Raw genomic sequence first — 22734 nt, 5'->3', positions numbered from 1 at the left:
TCGTTAATGGGAGGGACTTCTGCTCGGACAATGAGATCCCTGAGACTTGGTAGGCGTCTGTAGGCAACTATGGGTTCTCCCTGCACAGCACGTTGAAGTCGAAACTGGCACTCTGCACGGGTATTCCATAAACCACTCTCTTCACTCATGCACACCATCGATTCTCAAAACACTCAGAGATAATCATTCCAGGGGGGACTACGCCCACAGAACAAAATACAGACCCTTGCAATGCTTTGTATTATAGGCCTATGTATAATGTGTTGAGAAAAACCATAAATAATGCAGGCTTCATAACCACATACTTGTTATCTGAAAGATATATTTTTTTTTATGACATCTCAGGAAAAAGGTTTTGTACATTGCTTTAGCCAAGTAGGTTTATATGTCTGGTAAAGTTAAATAAATTCAATGTTCAAAATAATAAGTTAGTTTTTAAAAAAATGGTTTAATATTGAGGCGTTTGCTAACTCCTCCGTCATGATGTAAAACTGCAATTTGTATATTTTAAATATTGTTGTAACCCTTCCCCGGGAAGATGCGTCATTTCCCTTTGGAATAAAACAAAAAATCAACCTTTGAATGAATTCTTGTAATCAATGAATAAGTACTGCTGTTGCAATTGCACGAGCGGTTATGTCCACGCGAGAAGAAAAATAAGTTACGTAAGCAGCCACACGTAAGCAGTGCATATTCGCCAGGCTAGTTCATTACAAGGTTTTAAGTCCCTGTTGAAAACTCGCTTGTGTTAAAGCTGTTTTTTGTTTTGTAATTTGCTTATTTGGATCTTGTATCTTTCTCTGATTGTTTATTTTACTTTATGCGCTTAGTGGCTTTTTGCATTAGGCGCTTTACAAATGTCTTATAATTGTTATTATTATTTTTATTATTATTATATAAAAGTATCCACAATTTTGCCCTCATTTTACCCAATGGAAAATCTCATTTGAGTAAATAAGATTAATACTCTACGATTGAAATTTTGCCTGTGAAAATGTACATAATAAAATTCGTAGTTGCATCACAACGCCTCTTGCTTAACAGAACATGGCACAACCGTTAAGTTGTAATGGCTGACATTCAATAACAGCTTACCGTTCACTTGCTGCATGCACCGATGCCGTCTTGAAAGAAACTGGTACGATCGTACGATGTGTCGGTGTAGTTTGTACAGACACAGTGAGCCACAGTGAATAGATAAACTGATTTGATTTCTACAGCATCACTCATGCATACAAATCATCCGTACCAGTAACTGCCGCCCGTTTCGCGAGTGGAGATAAACTGTGTACAAAAACACAATACATGTACAGTTTGGCTTTTGTACCATTATGACATGTGTACAACACCCAACGTACAGTAGTCTTGGTTCAAGACTCTCCTGGATTTGTCACAACAGGGCGCGCTATCACCCCAACGCGCTATCCACCACGAACCGCTATCACCCGAGAACCTAGTCTGGTTCCCTGACCACAGATTCCTTGACGTCTCTTGTTAAAAATCTTAGGTCAGGTATCACACACGGTTAAAAATAGAGCATGACGCAACTTGTCAGGGTCGGGGGTCATCTCCAGGGAAACCATGTCTGCACGTACTACTAGCGATAACGTAACCCTCCTTCCAACGGCCGCCAAGCCGGAGGGTTACGAGATTATTTTGACAATCTGGTTCAACACGTATAATGTCGACAGCTAGTCACCAGATTTTGCCCCATTTTTACCACTTTTAAAAATCATGAAACTTAATCCTCAATCAATGTCTAATGAACACTCAAGTCAAAACACCTTTGAAAAAAATATTTTTGAAGAAAAAGGACAAAAACTTACCAGATCCCAGAGCGATTTCCCAGGTTTATATATTTTGAACTTGTCGCATCGCTTTGCAAACGCTTTATTTAGGCACAAAGCCTGCATTTGCAATAACTGGCATAATAACTCCTGGATCTACGGCCGACATGACTGACATTACGAGTCCGTACCGAACATCAACGATACTGTCCGAATGTTGACGACAACATGTTTGGAACATTTCGGATAACTTCGAAAGAGGAGGAATTCCTCCTCTTTGGTCACGTGATTTTGGGTGATACCGGACCCTAAATTCGACAGAGCCTAGTCGGAGATTTTTGGGTCTGGGAACCAGACTACCGAGAACCGCTACCACAGGAGAGCCTTGGCACATTCGTTAAATCTCCCCCCCCCCCACCAAAAAAAAGGGGCGGGCTCTGCGGGAAACCTACGCACGCGCATTATGTTTCCCCCCGATTTTGGGGGGAGATTTAACGAATGTGCCAAGACTCTCCTGTGATAGCGGTTCTCAGGTGATAGCGGTTCGTGGTTGATAGCGCGTTGGGGTGATAGCGCGCTCTTTTGTGACAAATCCAGGAGAGTCTTGAACCAAGACTAAACGTACAGCGGAGCCCGAACGACCTGACAAATCCAGGATATTATGTAATAGGCTACACCGACACCAATTGTGATGAAAATTATAATACGTCTTTACATGTAATTATTTATTATCGTTATTATCAATTGAATTGAATTGAATTGAATTGAATTGAATTATTTACAGCATGGGAGTTCGTAGCCCGTGACTGCTTGAACTGGACACTATTGGTAATTACTCAAAATAATTGTTAGCATAAAAACTTACTCAGTGGTAACAAGCAATGGAGAGCTGTTGATATTATAAAACATTGTGAGAAACGGCTCCCTCTGAAGTAACGTAGTTTTCGAGAAAGAAGTAATTTTCCACTAATGTTTGAATTTGATTTCAAGATCTCAGAATTAGAATCTGAGGTCTCGAAATCAATCATCTGAAAGCACACAACTTCTTGCGACAAGGGTGTTTTTTTCTTTCACTATTATCTCGCAACTTCAACGACCAATTGAGTTCAAATTTTCACAGGTTTTTTATTTGGTGCATAATATGTTGAGATACACCAAGTGAGAAGACTGGTCTTTGCCAATTACCGATAGTGTCCAGTGTCTTGGAACATTACAGAATTGTTGTTTGCTAACATATCAGTCCCTGGCAGTGTAAGCACTTCTTATGCAATCCACTATATACATAAACTAACAAATAGTGAAAACTCAATTCCCTATTCTGCGTGACATCGATGCAAAACAAATTGAATAAAACGCTCACTCAGAGCTAAAAACTCCAAACGTGAAGTTAGATTATTTATTTCTCATAAAAAAATGATATTTCAGACAGAAATATTTCAAGTTTTTTTTCTACTGTCATCATCATGCTTTATGAAGATCTGTGATCTTCACGATTTTCTTCTTACCATTTCTGTAACGTTCCTTTAAAGGCACTGGACACTCAAAATAATTGTTGGGTTAAAAAAAAACCGGAACTAAATAAATTAGTAAAATAAAAAATAAAAATGAAATAAAAATGAATAAATAAATATAAATAAACAAACAAGTACAAATAAATATATACAAGAAAAAGAGAAAAAAAATCTTGTTTACAGATGTCCGACCAAATTCAAAAACTTTCAATTAAATATCTCTCGTGATTGGTACATTTTTGCAACAAATTCCACACTATTTTTGAACAGGTGTGTGACGTTGTTACAGACTGTGGCCATCTGTTTTTGTTGTGCATTCTTGGCTGTCCATAGTTTACCATGACCTCGGTTGGCAAAAAAGTGGGATGTGACATTGCGATTGAAAGGTCGATTACTACTGTACTTTGATCTACGAGAAAACAAATCAAAAGAAGACTTCTATGAAACCAAGTTTTCTTTGAGATTAAAATTTATTCAAACAAGTTTTCTTTAAAATAAAAATACACATAGCAACTTTTTATATAACAAAGTCAGATTTTTGTTAACACAAATAATTTCTAAATATTTCTGTAGTAATGGTGTTATAACGCTGCTGTGTTAACGTAATACACCTGCAGGATTTACGTAATAATAATGCATGGTTGTAAAACACAAAGTTCGTGCTCTTTCGCATCTACACGCATGAACAAAATAATTACAAACATGATGTTTAGGCTACATACACCGACACATCAATTGTGATGAAAATTATCATAATTAGTGTTAAATTAGTTACATCATTAGAAGCAGCTGCCTGTGACTACTTGAATACTTAAAGGCACTGGACAAGTTAAAGCCATTATACACTTTCGGAACAGAAACATGAAATGCTTTACTTTTTGAGAAAACATTAAAACAATATTATCAATTCTCGATATCGAGAACTACGGATTTATTTTAAACACATGTCATGACACGGCGAAACGTGCAGAAACAAGGGTGGGTTTTCCTGTGTTTTCTCTCGACTCCGATGACCGATTGAGCCTAAATTTTCACAGGTTTGTTATTTTATATATCAGTTGTGATACACGAAGTGTGGGCCTTAAGACAATACCGTTTACCGAAAGTGTCCAATGGCTTTAAAGATAGGTATAAGTCTTTAACGAATATATTAGTCAAACAATTAACTGTAAACCAATAACCCTAACCCTTGAGCTTAATGAGTTCCCTTGACAGGAAGATCACACATTCTATCTTAAGGTGATGTAATAATTAAAGACCAAAACAAGGAACATCGTAGTAACTTGGAGGTGATCACGTGACGGCAATGCACCACTAGACTGCAGGCATTGGTCATTCAAATCATCAACAACGCACGTCGGCATGTTAAAGGTACAGTTATAGTCGTAGTCCTGAAAGCCACCAGTCCCGATATAACGACAAGAGTACACATCTGCCAGACTATCATCTGAGATGGTAGTAGAATAAGAAGCATTAAACTGCCTTCCAACGTCTAGGTATTCGCTCATTAAATCGTTATTCAGCCTAGTGTCGCCTCTCCACATTGTAAAGGTACCGCTGGATCTTTCGTCGGTATCAGAGGCATTACACTGATATGTTACATCGTCGCCTTTCTTGACTTTATCAGGGATGTCTGACGAACATTGTGGTTCGGGGCGGCTCCAGTTTATTTTAAGATCTGTGGATGCGGTGCCTGAACTGCGGGAACCACTAGCATACACCCAGTAAGCTGCGCAGTAGTAGCGATTGCCCGAGTCATAACGGTCAATGTTACTCAAAGTCATCCGGTAATCCGTGATGTTCTCATTGACAGTTGTGATATTCACGGCCGAAAATCTTTCCCGCCCATCAGAGTAAATGATTTGCTCCCCACTAGTTATTGGAGTCAAATCAGCACCAGATGAGCTACCGTACTGCTTCATCTCAAACGCCACTGACTCAACAGCTGGCCCTTCGTATATGGTGAGTTGGCAATGACAAATAACTGTGTCGCCTACGTCAAACTTACTCCCGAAGGAACGAGTACCGTCACTACGAAGCCAATCCATGTCCATCGAGTACGATGATAAGGATGCACTGAGAGTCGTAGCATGTAGAAGAACCAGACACTGCACAAACGTCTGTAATCCCATCTTGAATTCAGATCTTGTTATCTTATACTTGTCGTCAACTGTGAAGGCAAAAACAAAAATGAGCTCGATGGAATTATATCAAAATTGGTTTTATATAAACCCGATTATATGTACTTAGTCTATATAGACTACGGACAAGTCGTTAATGGTCTTCCGCGGTGAGATAGTCGAGAGTGGCGGTTTCGTAAATCCAAATAAATAACAGTTGATCGTCCGGTTTTTTCAAAAAAAGAGGGGCATGAGGGCCTTTTTTTTTTCCCAAGATGGTCACTAAGTATTTCAAATCAAACAGGCAATAAATTCTTCAGTTTGACTTTACCGCAAATTTATTTTGGAAAGTTATCCCTTATTTTATTTCTATTTGTTGCATGAGGACCCGGGTTAACAGGGTCGGATTTATATAACACTAAAAATATTTGCTGGTAGGCATTCACTAATTTTGTGTTATGAAACAGACGGTTTCACGTAATCGAGAGCATCACGTTAGACTCGGGAAAAGCCCCTAGGTCAGTCCTTTTGCGGTCCCCCCAAAAAAGATGCGGGCGGGGACGATCAACTGTTATTTTGTTTTATTTGGCCAAATGATTTAGGTTTCTGCGATCGAATACTTCTCTCGCGAGATCACTGCTTTCGCGCGACCGGTTGCCAACTTATGGGACCGTAGTGTGAGCAGTAGTCTCGCGGGGCCAGTAGTCTCGCGAGAATACCGCGGGGATCGCAGGGAGATTCGGAATATAGTAAGAACGTTATCACCGCGACAGACGTTTAACGACTTGTCCACAAGTCTAAGTATATACATTGTAAAAAATAGTTAATGGCCTGACGTTTCGACCCTAGCAGAGTCTTTCTCGAAGGCTAAATGACAACACAACAAACATGAACAGGTAACTAAGTGAAACATAAGCAGTGAAGTGGAACTACATGAATGGGGTTAGAAAGCATACATAAAAAAGCAGGGGGTAAATAATGAATAGGGGGACAAAAAAAGGGGGGTGAAGGGAGGGGACTGGCTTGACCACAAGCAAGAAGATGGAAACACAAAGGACAACATCAAGGGTGGTGAGGTTGGGTAAAAAGTAATTTATTAGTGAATGAGGCTCAGGCTAAAAGGCTATGGGGAAAAAAAGGAGACGGCAAAACAAAAGGTTTATTAGTCGTTTCCTTCTTGGATGTTCAGACCATGGGGTTGAATGGTCTGGAGGCGTCTAATCCAGAGTTTCTCCCTACTCAAACGCACAGTCTCTCTGTGGTTGCCTAGTGCCTCTATGCCATGTAAGATCATGTCAGAAATGGAGTGATTAGGAAGATTGAAGTGATGACCTACAGGTGTATCTAGCTTTTGGGTCTTGACTGTAGATCTGTGGCCGTAGAAACGCCTCTTGAGTGTAGTTCTTGTTTCACCTATATATTGAACACCACAGACTCTGCAAGATATGAGATAAATGAGATTAGTGGTGGTGCAGGTGACATGACCCTTTGTCTTATGGGTGGTACCGCCGGTGTTACTGGTGAAGGAGTCCGATTCCCTGATGTGTTGTCTACAGACGATGCATTTGGTGATGTTGGAACACCTAAAAGTTCCCTGTGGTAGAGGGGGATTAACATCATCGTTAATGGGAGGGACTTCTGCTCGGACAATGAGATCCCTGAGACTTGGTGGGCGTCTGTAGGCAACTATGGGTTCTTCCTGCACAGCACGTTGAAGTCGTGATCTGATGTGTGAAGAATATATACATTGTAGTAATAAACACCCGACCTCGAAACTGGCACTCTGCACGGGTATTCCATAAACCACTCTCTTCACTCATGCACACCATCGATTCTCAAAACACTCAGAGATAATCATTCCAGGGGGGACTACGCCCACAGAACAAAATACAGACCCTTGCAATGCTTTGTATTATAGGCCTATGTATAATGTGTTGAGAAAAACCATAAATAATGCAGGCTTCATAACCACATACTTGTTATCTGAAAGATACATTTTTTTTATGAAATCTCAGGAAAAAGGTTTTGTACATTGCTTTAGCCAAGGAGGTTTATATGTCTGGTAAAGTTAAATAAATTCAATGTTCAAAATAATAAGTTAGTTTTTAAAAAAATGGTTTAATATTGAGGCGTTTGTTAACTCCTCCGTCATGATGTAAAACTGCAATTTGTATATTTTAAATATTGTTGTAACCCTTCCCCGGGAAGATGCGTCATTTCCCTTTGGAATAAAACAAAAAATCAACCTTTGAATGAATTCTTGTAATCAATGAATAAGTACTGCTGTTGCAATTACACGAGCGGTTATGTCCACGCGGGAAGAAAAATAAGTTACGTAAGCAGCCACACGTAAGCAGTGCATATTCGACAGGCTAGTTCATTACAAGGTTTTAAGTCCCTGTTGAAAACTCGCTTGTGTTAAAGCTGTTTTTTGTTTTGTAATTTGCTTATTTGTATCTTGTATCTTTCTCTGATTGTTTATTTTACTTTATGCGCTTAGTGGCTTTTTGCATTAGGCGCTTTACAAATGTCTTATAATTATTATGATTATTTTTATTATTATTATATAAACGTATCCACAATTTTGCCCTCATTTTACCCAATGGAAAATCTCATTTGAGTAAATAAGATTAATACTCTACGATTGAAATTTTGCCTGTGAAAATGTACATAATAAAATTCGTAGTTGCATCACAACGCCTCTTGCTTAACAGAACATGGCACAACCGTTAAGTTGTAATGGCTGACATTCAATAACAGCTTACCGTTCACTTGCTGCATGCACCGATGCCCTCTTGAAAGAAACTGGTACGATCGTACGATGTGTCGGTGTAGTTTGTACAGACACAGTGAGCCACAGTGAATAGATAAACCGATTTGATTTCTACAGCATCACTCATGCATACAAGTCATCCGTGGTACCAGTAACTGCCGCCCGTTTCGCGAGTGGAGATAAGGTGTGTACAAAACCCCATTACAGTTTGGCTTTTGTACCATCATGACACGTGTACACAACACCCAACGTACAGTAGTCTTGGTTCAAGACTCTCCTGGATTTGTCACAACAGGGCGCGCTATCACCCCCAACGCGCTATCAACCACGAACCGCTATCACCCGAGAACCGCTCACAGGAGAGCCTTGGCACATTCGTTAAATCTCCCCCCAAATGAAGGGGCGGGCTCTGCGGGAAACCTACGCACGCGCATTATGTTTCCCCCCGATTTTAACGAATGTGCCAAGACTCTCCTGTGATAGCGGTTCTCGGGTGATAGCGGTTCGTGGTTGATAGCGCGTTGGGGTGATAGCGCGCTCTCTTGTGACAAATCCAGGAGTCTTGAACCAAGACTAAACGTGCAGCGGAGCCCGAACGACCTCACAAATCCAGGATATTATGTAATAGGCTACACCGACATCTCTACAGTCTTCCTAACAACCAGATTTCCCGACTTCAACGGCTCCAAAATATACTGCTGCCCGCATTGTGACACTGTCTAGAAAATCCTGTGCTATCACCCCCATTCTGAAACAACTACACTGGCTCCCTATCTCTCAACGAATCATCTTCAAGCTGATGCTCATTGTCCACAAAGCTCTTAATGGCAAGGCTCCCCACTATATTTCTGAACTGCTTCAAGTTTACACTCCATCAAGGAATCTTCGATCAAGTTCCATGCTTCTCCTCATTGAACCCAAGTCTCGACACTCATGGGGGTGACAGGTCTTTTTCTTCAGCCGCGCCACGCATCTGGAACTCTCTACCACTTAATCTTCGATCTTGTGTTTGTACCGCAAAATTCAAGTCTCTTCTCAAAACTTATCTTATGTCACAGGTTTTCAAAGACTAATTTTGTTGTTTCTGTTTTTCTTTGTGTTGTGTTTTGTTTTTTGTTTTGTTTTTGGTTTTACTGCGCCTTGAACACCCAGCAGGGTGGATATGTGCGCATTACAAGTCTTATTATTATTATTATTATCAATATTGTGATGAAAATTATAATACGTCTTTACATGTAATTATTTATTATCGTTATTATCAATTGAATTGAATTGAATTGAATTGAATTATTTACAGCATGGGAGTTCGTAGCCCGTGACTGCTTGAACTGGACACTATTGGTAATTACTCAAAATAATTGTTAGCATCAAAACTTACTCAGTGGTAACAAGCAATGGAGAGCTGTTGATAGTATAAAACATTGTGAGAAACGGCTTCCTCTGAAGTAACGTAGTTTTCGAGAAAGAAGTAATTTTCCACTAATGTTTGAATTTGATTTCCAGATCTCAGAATTAGAATTTGAGGTCTCGAAATCAATCATCTGAAAGCACACAACTTCTTGTGACAATGTTTTTTTTTCTTTCATTATTATCTCGCAACTTCAACGACCAATTGAGTTCAAATTTTCACAGGTTTGTTATTTGGTGCATAAACTGTTGAGATACACCAAGTGAGAAGACTGGTCTTTGACAATTACCGATAGTGTCCAGTGTCTTGGAACATTACAGAATTGTTGTTTGCTAACATATCAGTTCCTGGCAGTGTAAGCACTTCTTATGCAATCCACTATATACATAAACTAACAAATAGTGAAAACTCAATTCCCTATTCTGCGTGACATCGATGCAAAACAAATTGAATAAAACGCTCACTGAGAGCTAAACTCCAAACGCGAAGTTAGATTATTTATTTCTCATAAAAAAAGGATATTTCAGACAGAAATATTTCAACTTTTCAAATATTTCAGGTTTTTTTTCTACTGTCATCATCATGTTTTATGAAGATCTGTGATCTTCACGATTTTCTTCTTACCATTTCTGTAACGTTCCTTTAAAGGCACTGGACACTCAAAATAATTGTTGGCATAAAAACTAATTTGGTAACGAGCAATTGAGAGCTGTTGATATTATAACATTTTGTGAGAAACAGCTCCCTCTGAAGTAACGTAGTTTTTGAGAAAGTAGTATTGTGTTACTAAAATATTCGAATTCAAGGCATCTGAGAGCACACAACTTGTGAGACAAGGGTGTTTTTCTTCCATTATTCTCTCGTAACTTCGACGACCAATTGAGTCAAAACTGTCATAGGTTTGTTATTTTGTGCATAATTATGTCGAGGAAGACTGGTCTTTGACAATTACCAGAGGTGTCCAGTGCCTATACAGGATAATGCCCGAACTATACGTCTGGCAAAGACGCAATTGTTACTTTAGTTATCACATTGCTATTTCTATGAAAACTGTGAATGGCTCGGGAAAACATTAAACATTTGTATTTTTAATGTTGTAACAATATTTTGAAGTGTTTAAAATGAGAAATAAATAATGTAAGATTGCATTTTAGTTAAAAGTAATAACAATGTATACTCTAAAAACTCCCGGTCAGAATTGACCCTGATCCAGAGTCCCGTTGAGCATGAGCTATTTCTGGGTTAAGGTGACCCGGAAACTGATAAAAATTGTGTTTTTTCCTCAGATTCTATGTCAGTTGGAACAATTTCTATGTAATTTTTAGCCAGTCTCCGGTGTGGCGGTTTCAGTCTTCCGCCGTGTTCAGTTTTCCAGGTGACGTAGTCGGACATATCAGCACGTTGTTCGAACGGTTTTAGCTTTCCGGCGTGTTCAGTTTTCCGGGTGACCTGTCAGATACCGCCGCGAGTACCCTGGCGAGTACTGTAGTTCTCTCATCAGTGACCCCAAATTGTTTATAATACGATTCTTTTCTGTGTAGTCACATAATCTCTTGCCCCATCTTTGCATGTATTCATGGGTACAACTTTAGGCAGGTCACACTCTGCTTGCATATAAAACAACTCATACGATCCACGCGTTTGCCGCTAGTTGTATTCGACTCGTGGACGCCGCCATGACAGCTACCGGAGGGTAACGGACGACTCGATACGGCACTAAAAATGGACTACTTTCGCTTGCTGTGCGCAGGCATCGCATGACGTAATGCTACCGTATTTGGTCACTCGGAAAACTGAACACAGCGGAAAGTTGAAACCGCCACACCGGGTCAAGTTGACCCGGAAACTGGCCGCGTCATCGTGCGTTGAAGAATCATAGGACCTTTAGCCGTAGTTGTAGCCGTCACTAAAAATGATTTTAAGATGGAAAAAGGTGTTGGGTTCCAGTCCTATCAAGCTAATAGTTAGACTGCAATCACAAAGTTATGGGTTCGAATCCTACCTAACAACTGATTTCACAATTACTTGAATAAGTATTGTCGTGTAGTTTTAGTGAATCACAATTTCTTGAGTTGTGCAATTCATGGAGAGATTGGCTGTTGTCAGCTTGGTGTTTATACACATTCTATCTTAAGGTGATGTAATAATTAAAGACCAAAACAAGGAACATCGTAGTAACTTGGAGGTGATCACGTGACGGCAATGCACCACTAGACTGGCATTGGTCATTCAAATCATCAACAACGCACGTCGGCATGTTAAAGGTACAGTTATAGTCGTAGTCCTGAAAGCCACCAGTCCCGATATAACGACAAGAGTACACATCTGCCAGACTATCATCTGAGATGGTAGTAGAATAAGAAGCGTTAAACTGCTTTCCAACGTCTAGGTCTGTGCTCATGATTGAAGCATCAAGCTTAGTGTTGCCTCTCCACATGGTAAATGTACCGCTGGATCTTTCGTCGATATCAGAGGCATTACACTGATATGTTACATCGTCGCCTTTCTTGACTTTATCAGGGATGTCTGACGAACATTGTGGTTCGGGGCGGCTCCAAGTTATCTTAAGCTCCGTGGATACGCTGCTTGAGGTGCCGTTAGACCAGTAGGCTGTGCAGTAGTAGCGATTGCCCGAGTCATAACGGTCAATGTTACTCAAAGTCATTCGGAAATCCGTGATGTTCTCATTGACAGTTATGATATTTACGTCCGAAAATCTTTCCCGCCCATCAAAGTAAACGATTTGCTCCCCACTAGTTATTGGAGTCAAATCAGCACCAGATGAGCTACCGTACTGCTTCATCTCAAACGCCACTGACTCAACAGCTCGCCCCTCGTATATGGTGAGTTGGCAATGACAAATGACTGTGTCGCCTTCGTCAAACTTACTCCCGAAGTAAGGATGAGTGGCATCACTACGAAGCCACTCCATGCTCTTCGAGTAATGTAAGGATGCACCGATAAGAGTCGCAGCATATAGCAGGACCAGACACTGCACAAACGTCTGTAATCCCATCTTGAATTCAGATCTTGTTATCTTAAACTTGTCGTCAACTGTGAAGACAAAAACAAAACAGTTGAGCTTGATGGAATTATATCAAAATTGGTTCTATAGAAATTCGATTATCTGTACTAATCTATAGCTTTCGCTCCTCTCTTAATTGCTTTAACATTACATTGTTTTTGTACAATTTTATGTACAACCACATTTGTTAAGTGAAATTATTCGCAAAATGCTCTATATCGAAATGTGCTTTAGGTTCATTGCGATTAAAGACACTAGACACTATTGGTAATTGTCAAAGACCAGTCGTCTCACTTGGTGTATCTCAACATAATAACAAACCTGTGGAAATTTGAGCTCGATTGGTCATCGGAGTTGCGAGATGCAAGAAAAAAACACCCTTGTCACACGAAGTTGTGTGCTTTCAGATGCTTGATTTCGAGACCTCAAATTCTAAACATGAGGTCTAGAAATCAATTTCGTGGAAAGTAACTTCTTTCTCGAAAACTACGTCACTTCAGAGGGAGCCGTTTCTCAAAATGTTTTATACTATCAACCTCTCCCCATTACTCGTTGCCAAGTGAGGTTTCATGCTGATAATTAGTTTGAGTAATTACCAATAATTATGTCCACTGCCTTTAATTTTAAAGCTGTTGGACACTTTCGGTAAACAGTATTGTCCCAAGGCCCACACTTCGTGTATCACAACTTATATAAGTAACAAACCTGTGAAAATTTAGGCTCAATCGGTCATCGGAGTCGGGAGAAAATAACTGGAAAACCCACCCTTGTTTCCGCACGTTTCGCTGTGTCATGACATGCGTTTAAAATAAATCCGTAATTCTCGATACCGAGAATTTATAATTGTTTTAATGTTTTCTCAAAAAGTAAAGCATTTCATGGAATAATATTTCAAGAGAAGTCTTTCTTCATTACCTTTTGTAAACCCTGTAAGTTATTTGTAAATCTGTGAACTTTTTTCCTGTTCCGCAAGTGTCCAATGGCTTTAAGAGTGATTACCAAACGTATACTTTCCCCGTAACCCTCTTTTTTATGGTGAAAAAGTACATTCACTGGGTCGACCGCGGTTTGCCCCGGTACGTTCGAATAGCTTCGACGTCATCCAGGGCTCACCCGGGTCAGCCACAAGTGCTCTGCTTCTTGTGGAACGGGTCACTTGGGGCTGCCCCAGGTGCATGACGTCACTACGAGAGCGGTGAGTGATCGTTGGATTTAGCTCTATAGTCAGGGGGCACACGATCACCCGAGTGGTGAGCACCGCGGGGTTGACAATGGGGAGCTAATCGAACGCACGTATCTATAATGGCATCATTGATCAAGGCCTTGCTTCGTGAAGCATTGCAATGGCCGACATTCAGAAAAATCTTACCGTTCACTTGCTGCACCGATGTCCTCTTGAAAAAAACTGGTACACGATCGTACGATGTGTCGTGTAGTTATGTACAGACGTTCGTCTCGACAGCCACAGTGACCAAGAAGATGTGAATTTATAAACAAACCGATTCGATTTCTACAGCGTCACTCATACATACAAATCATCGCTACCAGTAACTGCCGCCCGTTTTGCGAGTTGAGAAATGTGTGTAAAAAAACACATTACAGATTGGCTTTTGTACTATTATGATATGTGTACATTGACGTACAACACTCAGCGTGCGGAGCCCGAAAATGACCTGACAATGATCCAAAATTATTATAATAGTATACTTAAAGGAACGCACTCACTATTGCTTTGCGCTATACCTACAATGGGTCTAAAGTTGAAGTGCAAATAACACACGTCATTGGCCCAAATGATAACCACTCCCCGAAATGATGTCATGTATACCACACGGGTCACGTCACTCCGTGTTATCGTACTATTATTGTGAAATACATATCAATGGTTCCGTTAACAATGCTCCATTATGGTATGAGTCACGTACACCACCACCATGGTCACACGCGGAACAACACACTGAACCCGGATCAACGCGAAACAACTATTTGCATTTTGTAGATACAGTCACTAAAGTTTGTTACAGAGAATTAAAGGAACATGTTGCCTTGGATCGGTCGAGTTGGTCTTTCAAAAGCGTTTGTAACCGTTTTGTTATAAAATGCATATGGTAAGAAAGATGTTTAAAAAGAGAATACAATGATTCACACACATTTGCCTCGAAATTGCGTGGTTTTCCTTTTAACTAACACGGTCGGCCATTTGTGGGAGTCAAAAATTTGACTCCCACAAATGGCCGACCGTGTTTGTCGACGAGGTAAGAGGAAAACCACACAATTTCGAGTGATACTTGTGTGGATCATTATATTCTACTTTGAAAACATCTTTCTAACCATATGCATTTTATAACAAACGGTTACAAACGCTTTTCAAAGACCAACTCGACCGATCCAAGGCAACGTGTTCCTGTAACATCAATCCATTATTAAACAACATAGGCCTTTACAGTACGGAAGCGTTTTGCCGCCACAGTAACAAAAAATCTCTCTTATCATATACGTACACTATATGAATTCAAGTTTATCGTGTACGTACACATGGAAGTTATATAATACTTCACGAAGGCAACGAAGATTGCCTCCATGTCCCCATGTCATTTGCCTTGGTGGCCATGCTCCCAGTAGAAACTTACAATTTCCTCAAAGACCATTATTCTCACTTGGTGTAGGCCTATCCCAGTATTTGTGGAAATTTGGGCTCAAATGGTCATCAAAGTTGAAGAGAATATGATGAAAGAAAAACAAACTCGGTGCTTAAAGACACTAGACTCTATTGGTAATAGTCAAAGACTAGCCTTCACAGTTGGTGTATCTCAACATAATATGCATAAAATAACAAACCTGTGGAAATTTGAGCTCAATCGGTCATCGAAGTTGCGAGATAATAATGAATGAAAAATAACCCTTGTCACACGAAGTTGTGTGCGTTTAGATGGTTGATTTCGAGACCTCAAGTTCTAAATCTGAGGTCTCGTAATCAAATTCGTGGAAAAATACGTCTTTCTCGAAAACTATGGCACTTGAGAGGGAGCTGTTTCTCACAATGTTTTATACCATCAACCTCTCCCCATTACTCGTCACAAAGAAATGTTTTATGCCAATAACTATTTTGAGTAATTACCAATAGTGTCCACTTCCTTTAACCATAGCACTCGAGCAGTCAATATTTGTATACTATCAACGGCTCTCAATTGCTCTACACCAAGTCAGTTTTACCAGTGTCAAGTGCTTTGAAGTTCCTTGAACAATATTTGTGTTTCTAAGACTGTGTTTTGTCTTCTTTCAGGAGTTCACCTTAACATTGACTTTGGAACAGCATTGGGAGGATCGCAGACTCCAGGACCTACTACCCGTTGACTCTAACGCTACGTACGCTATCCGTGGGGACTCCATTGAAAAAGTCTGGGTGCCAAACTTGTTTTTCCCTCTGATGAAATCGGGCAAATTTCACGAGCTAACGACGCCAAATAAAATTGTGTTTGTTAACAGGGAATGGGGCGTGGGATACATTAGCAGGTACGTATACCTTTCGTAGGCTGGCTCGAGTTTACACTCACTAAGGCCGTGTCCGCAACGGCGACTTCGGCTACAGCTACGTCTAGATCAGTGGGTCTACTACCAGTGTTGAAGAATAGGCAGACGCGCACGATCTAGCCGTAGCTGTAGCCGAAGTCGCCGTTTCGGACACGGCCTAAGATTAATAATTCTTTTGCAACTTCGTTGACCGAAGCCCAAATTTTCACAGATGTTTCATTTTTATGCACAAAATGTTGGGATACACCATGTGAGATGATCTTTGACACCTAAAAGGTGTCCGGTGGCTTTAATTGGTAAGTTTTCGGCCTTGAATACCTGAATACTTGTAAACATTACATGGTGCTGTAAAATTAGTAGATCCCAGAACTCAAATGTAGTCCCACATACCTTATGTATGTTTAAGCGCTTTGAGACGCCCTTCGGGTGTATAAAGCACTATATAAATACAGATTATTATCATTGGTTAAAACGGTTTGTTCTTTTAGATTGACTCTGACCCAGGCCTGCTCATTGGACCTGCGTTTGTTCCCATTTGATGTCCAGCGGTTTGACACTCATTTATCTGCATGTAAGTTAGCCTTTAGTCAAGGCGCACGCGGCACACCGGATAGCACGCACAGCCCCAAATATGTAACGCACGAAAAAAGACTATCACCGCGAGCGGCGAAGCCGTGAAGCGCCTTTACCAACTCGTTTTGGGGGCCTTATGTTTTTCTTTACATTTGCCAACGATTTGGGTTGGAGAAAATGTTACGAATTTGCATCGAACGTTCTCGTGACGTGATGCAAGTAATTGTGGCTTCTTATTGGCCAGCAACTCACCATGCTAATGCATTATGCATTACATTTTCTCCAACCAAAATCGTTGGCAAATGTAAAGAAAAACATAAGGCCCTAAAACGAGTTGGTAAAGGCGCTTCGCGGCTTCGCCGCTCGCGGTGATAGTCTTTTTTCGTGTGTTACATTTTTGGGGTTGTGCGTGCCATCCGGTGTGCCGCGTGCGCCTTGACTAAAGGTTACATGTAAGTGTAACAATGGTTTTCCATGTAGGCCAAGACTTGATGACAAGTCGTTAGGCGCTGCCCCTTAATGTTACAAAAGACCTTACTTGGTAATGAGTAATGGGGAGAGGTCGATAGTATAAAACATTGTGAGAAACAGCTCCCTCTGAAGTAACGTAGTTTTCAAGACAGAAGCAATTTTCCCGAATATGATTTCTAGACCTCAGATTTAGCATTTGAGGTCTCGAAATCAAGCGTCTGAAAGCACACAACTTTGTGTGACAAGGGTGTTTTTTTCTATCATTATTATCTCGCAACTTCGACCACCAATTGAGCTCAAATTTTCACTGGTTTGTTATTTTATGCACATGTTGAGATACACCAAATGAGAAGACTGGTCTTTGACAATTACCAATAGTGTCCACTGTCTTTAAGGATAATAAATGTTGGTGCTGTCCCATCCAGTGACGTTGTATTTGACTTGTAGTAAATTGAACAGTGTGTTGATACGATTCCAATTACACGTATAGTAACTGTGCTGTACTATTTCCACTGTTGTTATTATAAACATAGTGGTGATGGGAAATAGTTTAACCGGGTAATATGACCCTTTAAGACCAAGTTGGTCTGTAGTGAACGTAATATTTGCGAGATTAAGGATATTGTTGCAGATCATTGGGTAGCAAGAACTAGTTTTAGGAAGGTTTTCAGGTTTGAACCGGAAATAAAAGTCAAATGAGGTCACACTATGCGATTTTTTTCTGATGACGTATAAATGAGAAAAATCCAATCTGTGGATCAAGAGTTCAAGACTTGGTTCAAGATTTGTTTTCAAAATTAAACGTCATTTTCCGGTTTGAAAGTCAAGGTCAAACGGTGCCATTATGTGTATCGTTCCTTGCGGTTGAGAAGTTGTGATTTTTTAAATGATTAATTTTCATCTTTCAGTTTGGAAGTCAATGCAAAGAAGTCATGTTCATTCTACTAAATTACTGTTAACGTATGAAAGTTACACTTTATGTTGTCATTTCCATCCAGATATGTACACAAGGGATGAAATAGAGCTTCGTTGGATAGAACAGTCGGAACAGGGTCAGCCATCATGGCTCATTGTGAACAACGTACCCCAGTTCAATTTATATGAAGACGAACCGCTCAAGACTAGTAATTTTACCATATCTGAGGTGTATTATTACAACTATACTATTGGTAAGTGGCACGTGACGAGACTAACCCGTTTTTTATTTATTTTAATTTTATGTTCAAGATACTGTGGCGGAAAACAAATTTGGTCGGACCTGGGTCCTCTAACAGACGGCTTTGTATGTCTCTTCACACTGACGCTCGGGAAAGTATGCCATGTTCCTTCAGAGCCACCGTACCAACGCAAAAGTGTGCCATGTCCCTTCAGAGCCACCGTACCAGACCTCTGTAAATTATTTCGTTTTTTCTTTTCAAATAATCGAAATGGTGTAGGCCAACAAATATGTCCATGTTCAATTTTGCTTCTTGATTGTTTTTTTTCCCTGCGTCCACAGAATACTCCGCACTGAATGCATCTATCTATTTCTGCCGAGGAACAAGTAGCTTCATATTGACACAGTTCTCAATACCGTTCCTGTTGACCGTACTGTCATGGGTGAACTACTACTTAGATCCCGAGCAGACTGCGGCCAGGGTGTCTCTAGGCATCACTACCGTCCTCTCGGCTGTTACTCAGGCCAGCACTGCACAGCGAGGACTACCCCAGTTGCCATACAACACGGTCAGTTACAATCATGATTACAATCCAGTGTTTACAAAAGTCAGATAAAAACCTTTTTCAGGGATTGTAGTGATAGTTTGACAGAAAATAGATTCAAACCAAATTGTGTTTTTTATTTTTTTTTTTTTTTGATTATATGTTTTTACACTATACAACCGCAGAAATTTGTGTAAGCATAATATGTTGAAAGTGTTTTCTAGAGACTCCGAGTTGATTCCGGTTGAGGCCACCAAATTTTGACTCTGGTGCACTAACCTGTTTATTAGGGACCATTTGGTAATTACTCATAACAATTATTAACTTAAAAACTGACTTGGTAACGAGCATTGGAGAGCTGTTGATATTATAAAACATTGTGGGAAACGACTCCCTCTGAAGTAACGTAGTTTTTGAGAAAGAGGTAATTTATCACTAAAATAATAAAAGACTTCAAGCTATAAGTCTTTTATTCCTATCTGAAATCACACAAATTCGTCCAACAAGGTTGTTTTTACTTTCATCATTTTTTCGCAACTTCGATGACCGATTGAGCCCACATTTTCACAGGCTTGTTATTTTATGGTTATAATGGGATACACCAAGTGAGAACACTGGTCTTTGACAATTACCAAACGTGTACAGTGCCTTTAAGTGATACAATTCGTACAAAATATAGTATTACTAACTCATCATTTATCTAGATATTGGATATATGGACAGCAGTTTGCTTGGAGATGATTATATTAGGACTGATTGAGTATGCAGTGGTTCACATGTTGGTGTTTCGCGCCAAAAAATTTGAGCGAATGATATCTCAGCAGACGACATCAACGTCCGTATCGCCTGAGCATATAACAGAGGTATGTTATTTCATCCACATGCATGTCAGATTCTCATTATGCAAAAAAGAAGTTGACCGGGATTGGTGATGTTTTTCAAAACAAACAAATGACACAAAGTAAAACACGAACGAGCACAAATCCCTCGAGAAATTTCGATCTGTAATATCATATTTGATGAGAATTAAATAAAACTAATTTCCCGTTTGGAGTTGACCGCTCCGTGAGCGTTTTATTAATTTTTTCATTAATTATCTCGTGACCCAGATGGCAGATCGATCTCAAGCTTATACGTGTTGTCAGTTTATGTATAATGGTGGATTGCATAAGATGCTTACACTGTCAGAAAATGTTTTGATGACAAAACCCCATTATAGTAATGCTCCTATAAGCGAGGACAACCCCCATTAAGATGTCACATAAAGCACTTGCAAATCGTACTGCATTAGCAAATCGCTCTGATGTTATTGAGTCAATAACAATGACTAGACTTAATCATCAACGCACACATTAAATACCGAAATAATAGATCTAAAGTAAATTTTCTAAATGAAAATACATTTATATCAAGTATTCGATGTTGACAGTCGTCAGTGATTATTTTAAAGTGGCTGACCTTCTGAATCAAAACAATTCTTTTGAGCCTTCGAGAAAGACTCTGCTATGGTCGGAAACGTCAGGCATTATTAAAAATATATTAATGGGAGACTTTTTGAAAGCTCTGCCACTAGAGGGCAGCAGACCTACCAGGTAAGGGTGCGCAACTCCTACAGCAAACAATGGTAAATGCTAAAAATTCAAAAATACTCAAAAAATATTAAGAAGTCTCTCAACCTCTTGACAAAATTAAATCAGATACATTGTCATACAACTAAACTTCAGATTTCTTCTCAATTTTTGGTAGGTCAGCATTTTGGAATTTTTGCTAATAACCCTAAAAAAAGAAACACTCCCAAAAACTCATGCACACCGCTTGTTATCCTTGGGGAACTAGTGTCCAGTACGTCCTGTTCCAGAACAGTTTGGTTTATGCTGGCATTGTGTTATGAAAAACAAAATACAGTTTGGCTAAATCTAAATACAAAATCAAAAACACGCAAAACACAAGGTATTTGCTGTCAGTGACCGTCACTCATGCTTCTCCTATTCCTAAGTTGTTGACATTACCTGGTGAAGAGCGCCCTCTCTTGGTGATTGGCAGGTAGTCTAAAGTTTCCCATTGTGTGACACTCGAGCAAAGCCGTTGGTCCCGCACAAAAGAACCCAGTGCACTTATCGAAAAGCGAAGGTGGGGTTCGCTCCTGTGTTCCTAGCCTTTTGTCAAGGCGTTCATGGCTTGTACAGCTTCGTAGATCTAGAGCCGCGGTCCCAAGCGACTGGAACGGGAGACCACACGGGCCTGAGACCAGGGCCCAATTTCATAGCGCTGCTAAGCACAAAAATTTGCTTAGCATGAAATTTCTCCCTTGATAAAAATAGGAATTCCAACCAAATTTCCACGTGATTTTTCAGGACAAGAAAACAACAGCTGCATACCAGTGTAAGAACCAACATGCAACAAATGGAGTTTGGTTGTTAATCCTGTTTTTATAAAGGAAGAAATTTCATGTTAAGCAAATTGTTGTGCTTAGCAGCGCTATGAAATTGGGTCCACAAGGCTACGGTGTTACTGGCTGTGGCCGCTGAATCCGCCGTAGCACCCTGTGAATTCACAGCTTCGTTAACCTATCTTTCTGTAAAAATGTACGCGTCTTGAGTATCTTGTTGGTAGATAGGCCTACGTGCGCTATATAAGACTTCGGTTGTTTTCATATAATTTCAGAGTTCTTTTATAACTGAAAGGAAGATGGACACGCGTAGATTTTCTTCCAGCGAGAGAATCCTGAATGACGATGGGAGCCAAGCTAATCTGCCCTCGACAACCAAGACACTCCGATCTTCAGCCATTCGTTATCGATTCTGGGCTCATCGGATCGATCTTACGTCAAGAATAATCATGCCAGTCGGTCTCTTAATAACTTTGTGTACTTTTGCTATTATTATTTATTTGGCATAAAAACACATACAAAGTACAGACATATACAGTACAAAACAAAAGCCAGAAATATACGCCTGGAATTTAAAAAAGTTTACCTAAAAACTGTAGCCCGACGAAGGCCTTCAATTCCAGTATCCCTGGCCATATATTAAAAATCTATAATTATTTACTATAAAATGGTTATGGATAATGGATATGTTTGTAATGCAATTTGTTCTATATTTGCTTATTTTTAGCAGTTGTGTACTTTAAATAAATTTCTATAAAATTATTATATACACATGTTCTTATTCTGTATTATATGTATTGACTGCACATCGCTTTGAAACAGTTAAAGCGCTTTATAAATTCAAGTTAAGTTAAGTTAAGTTAAAACCCTTTCGTTCAAGGCGTTTGTGATTTTGTGTTTGCTGAATCCTGTGAAAAAAACCTAAAAGGGCTTCTGGTGTTATTCAAACCTAGGACCGTATTGTCATTCTAAAGCAGATGTTTACCACGACTATATACCACGACTATATACCACCAAACGTTTGTCACTTCTTTTGAAACCTGTCCACAAGCTCGTTGTCATAGACACAGATTCACACCAGACCAAAGTTAGTTTTGTGGACAAGTCGTTAAATGTCTGTCGTGGTGATAGCGTTCTGACTCTCCCTGGATTCCCGCAGTATTCTACAACTGCTGTCACGACTACGGTCCCATTTAATGGGGAGTAGAAGTCAGCAACCAGTTAGCGCGAGAGCAGTGATCTCGCCATAGCACCGGCACAACTCGACTATCTCAACGATTGGGACCATTAACGACTTGTCCACAAGTCTTGACCAAGGAGCTATACTATCGACACCAGGGCTTGCAGTCTTAATACTGTGATGGGATGCTGTTGGCACCAACGTGGTAGCTCTCCTCTGTACCTTTTCTAAAACTCGTTTGTCCATCTTTAATCCAGGATTCCAG

At 40.0% G+C, this 22734-nt stretch overlaps 2 protein-coding genes across 2 annotated transcripts in view; one reads left to right on the top strand and one right to left on the bottom strand.

Annotated features, from left to right (window-relative positions):
• LOC117301030 (glycine receptor subunit alpha-4-like) overlaps nt 1-21844 on the top strand; it is a 33428-nt gene extending 11584 nt beyond the window's left edge. Inside the window, exons 4-9 of the mRNA XM_033784914.1 lie at nt 15908-16137; nt 16644-16726; nt 18198-18368; nt 18698-18924; nt 19605-19763; nt 21565-21844. Coding sequence (XP_033640805.1) covers nt 15908-16137; nt 16644-16726; nt 18198-18368; nt 18698-18924; nt 19605-19763; nt 21565-21798 — 1104 coding nt within the window. The 3' untranslated portion in view covers nt 21799-21844. The remainder of the gene's footprint in view (nt 1-15907; nt 16138-16643; nt 16727-18197; nt 18369-18697; nt 18925-19604; nt 19764-21564) is intronic.
• On the bottom strand, nt 4511-8446 carry LOC117300660. Its single transcript, XM_033784356.1, has 2 exons — nt 8184-8446; nt 4511-5468 (listed from the first exon to the last, which is right to left on the bottom strand). The coding sequence occupies exons 1-2, from the start codon at nt 8197-8199 to the stop codon at nt 4528-4530; spliced, it is 957 nt and encodes a 318-aa protein (XP_033640247.1). The 5' UTR covers nt 8200-8446; the 3' UTR covers nt 4511-4527.
• Nucleotides 21845-22734: the final 890 nt, after the last annotated feature.

Source organism: Asterias rubens, chromosome 16 (genome assembly GCF_902459465.1).
Source record: "Asterias rubens chromosome 16, eAstRub1.3, whole genome shotgun sequence".
Lineage (NCBI taxonomy): Eukaryota > Metazoa > Echinodermata > Asteroidea > Forcipulatida > Asteriidae > Asterias > Asterias rubens.
This window is presented reverse-complemented; position numbering and strand designations above follow the sequence as displayed.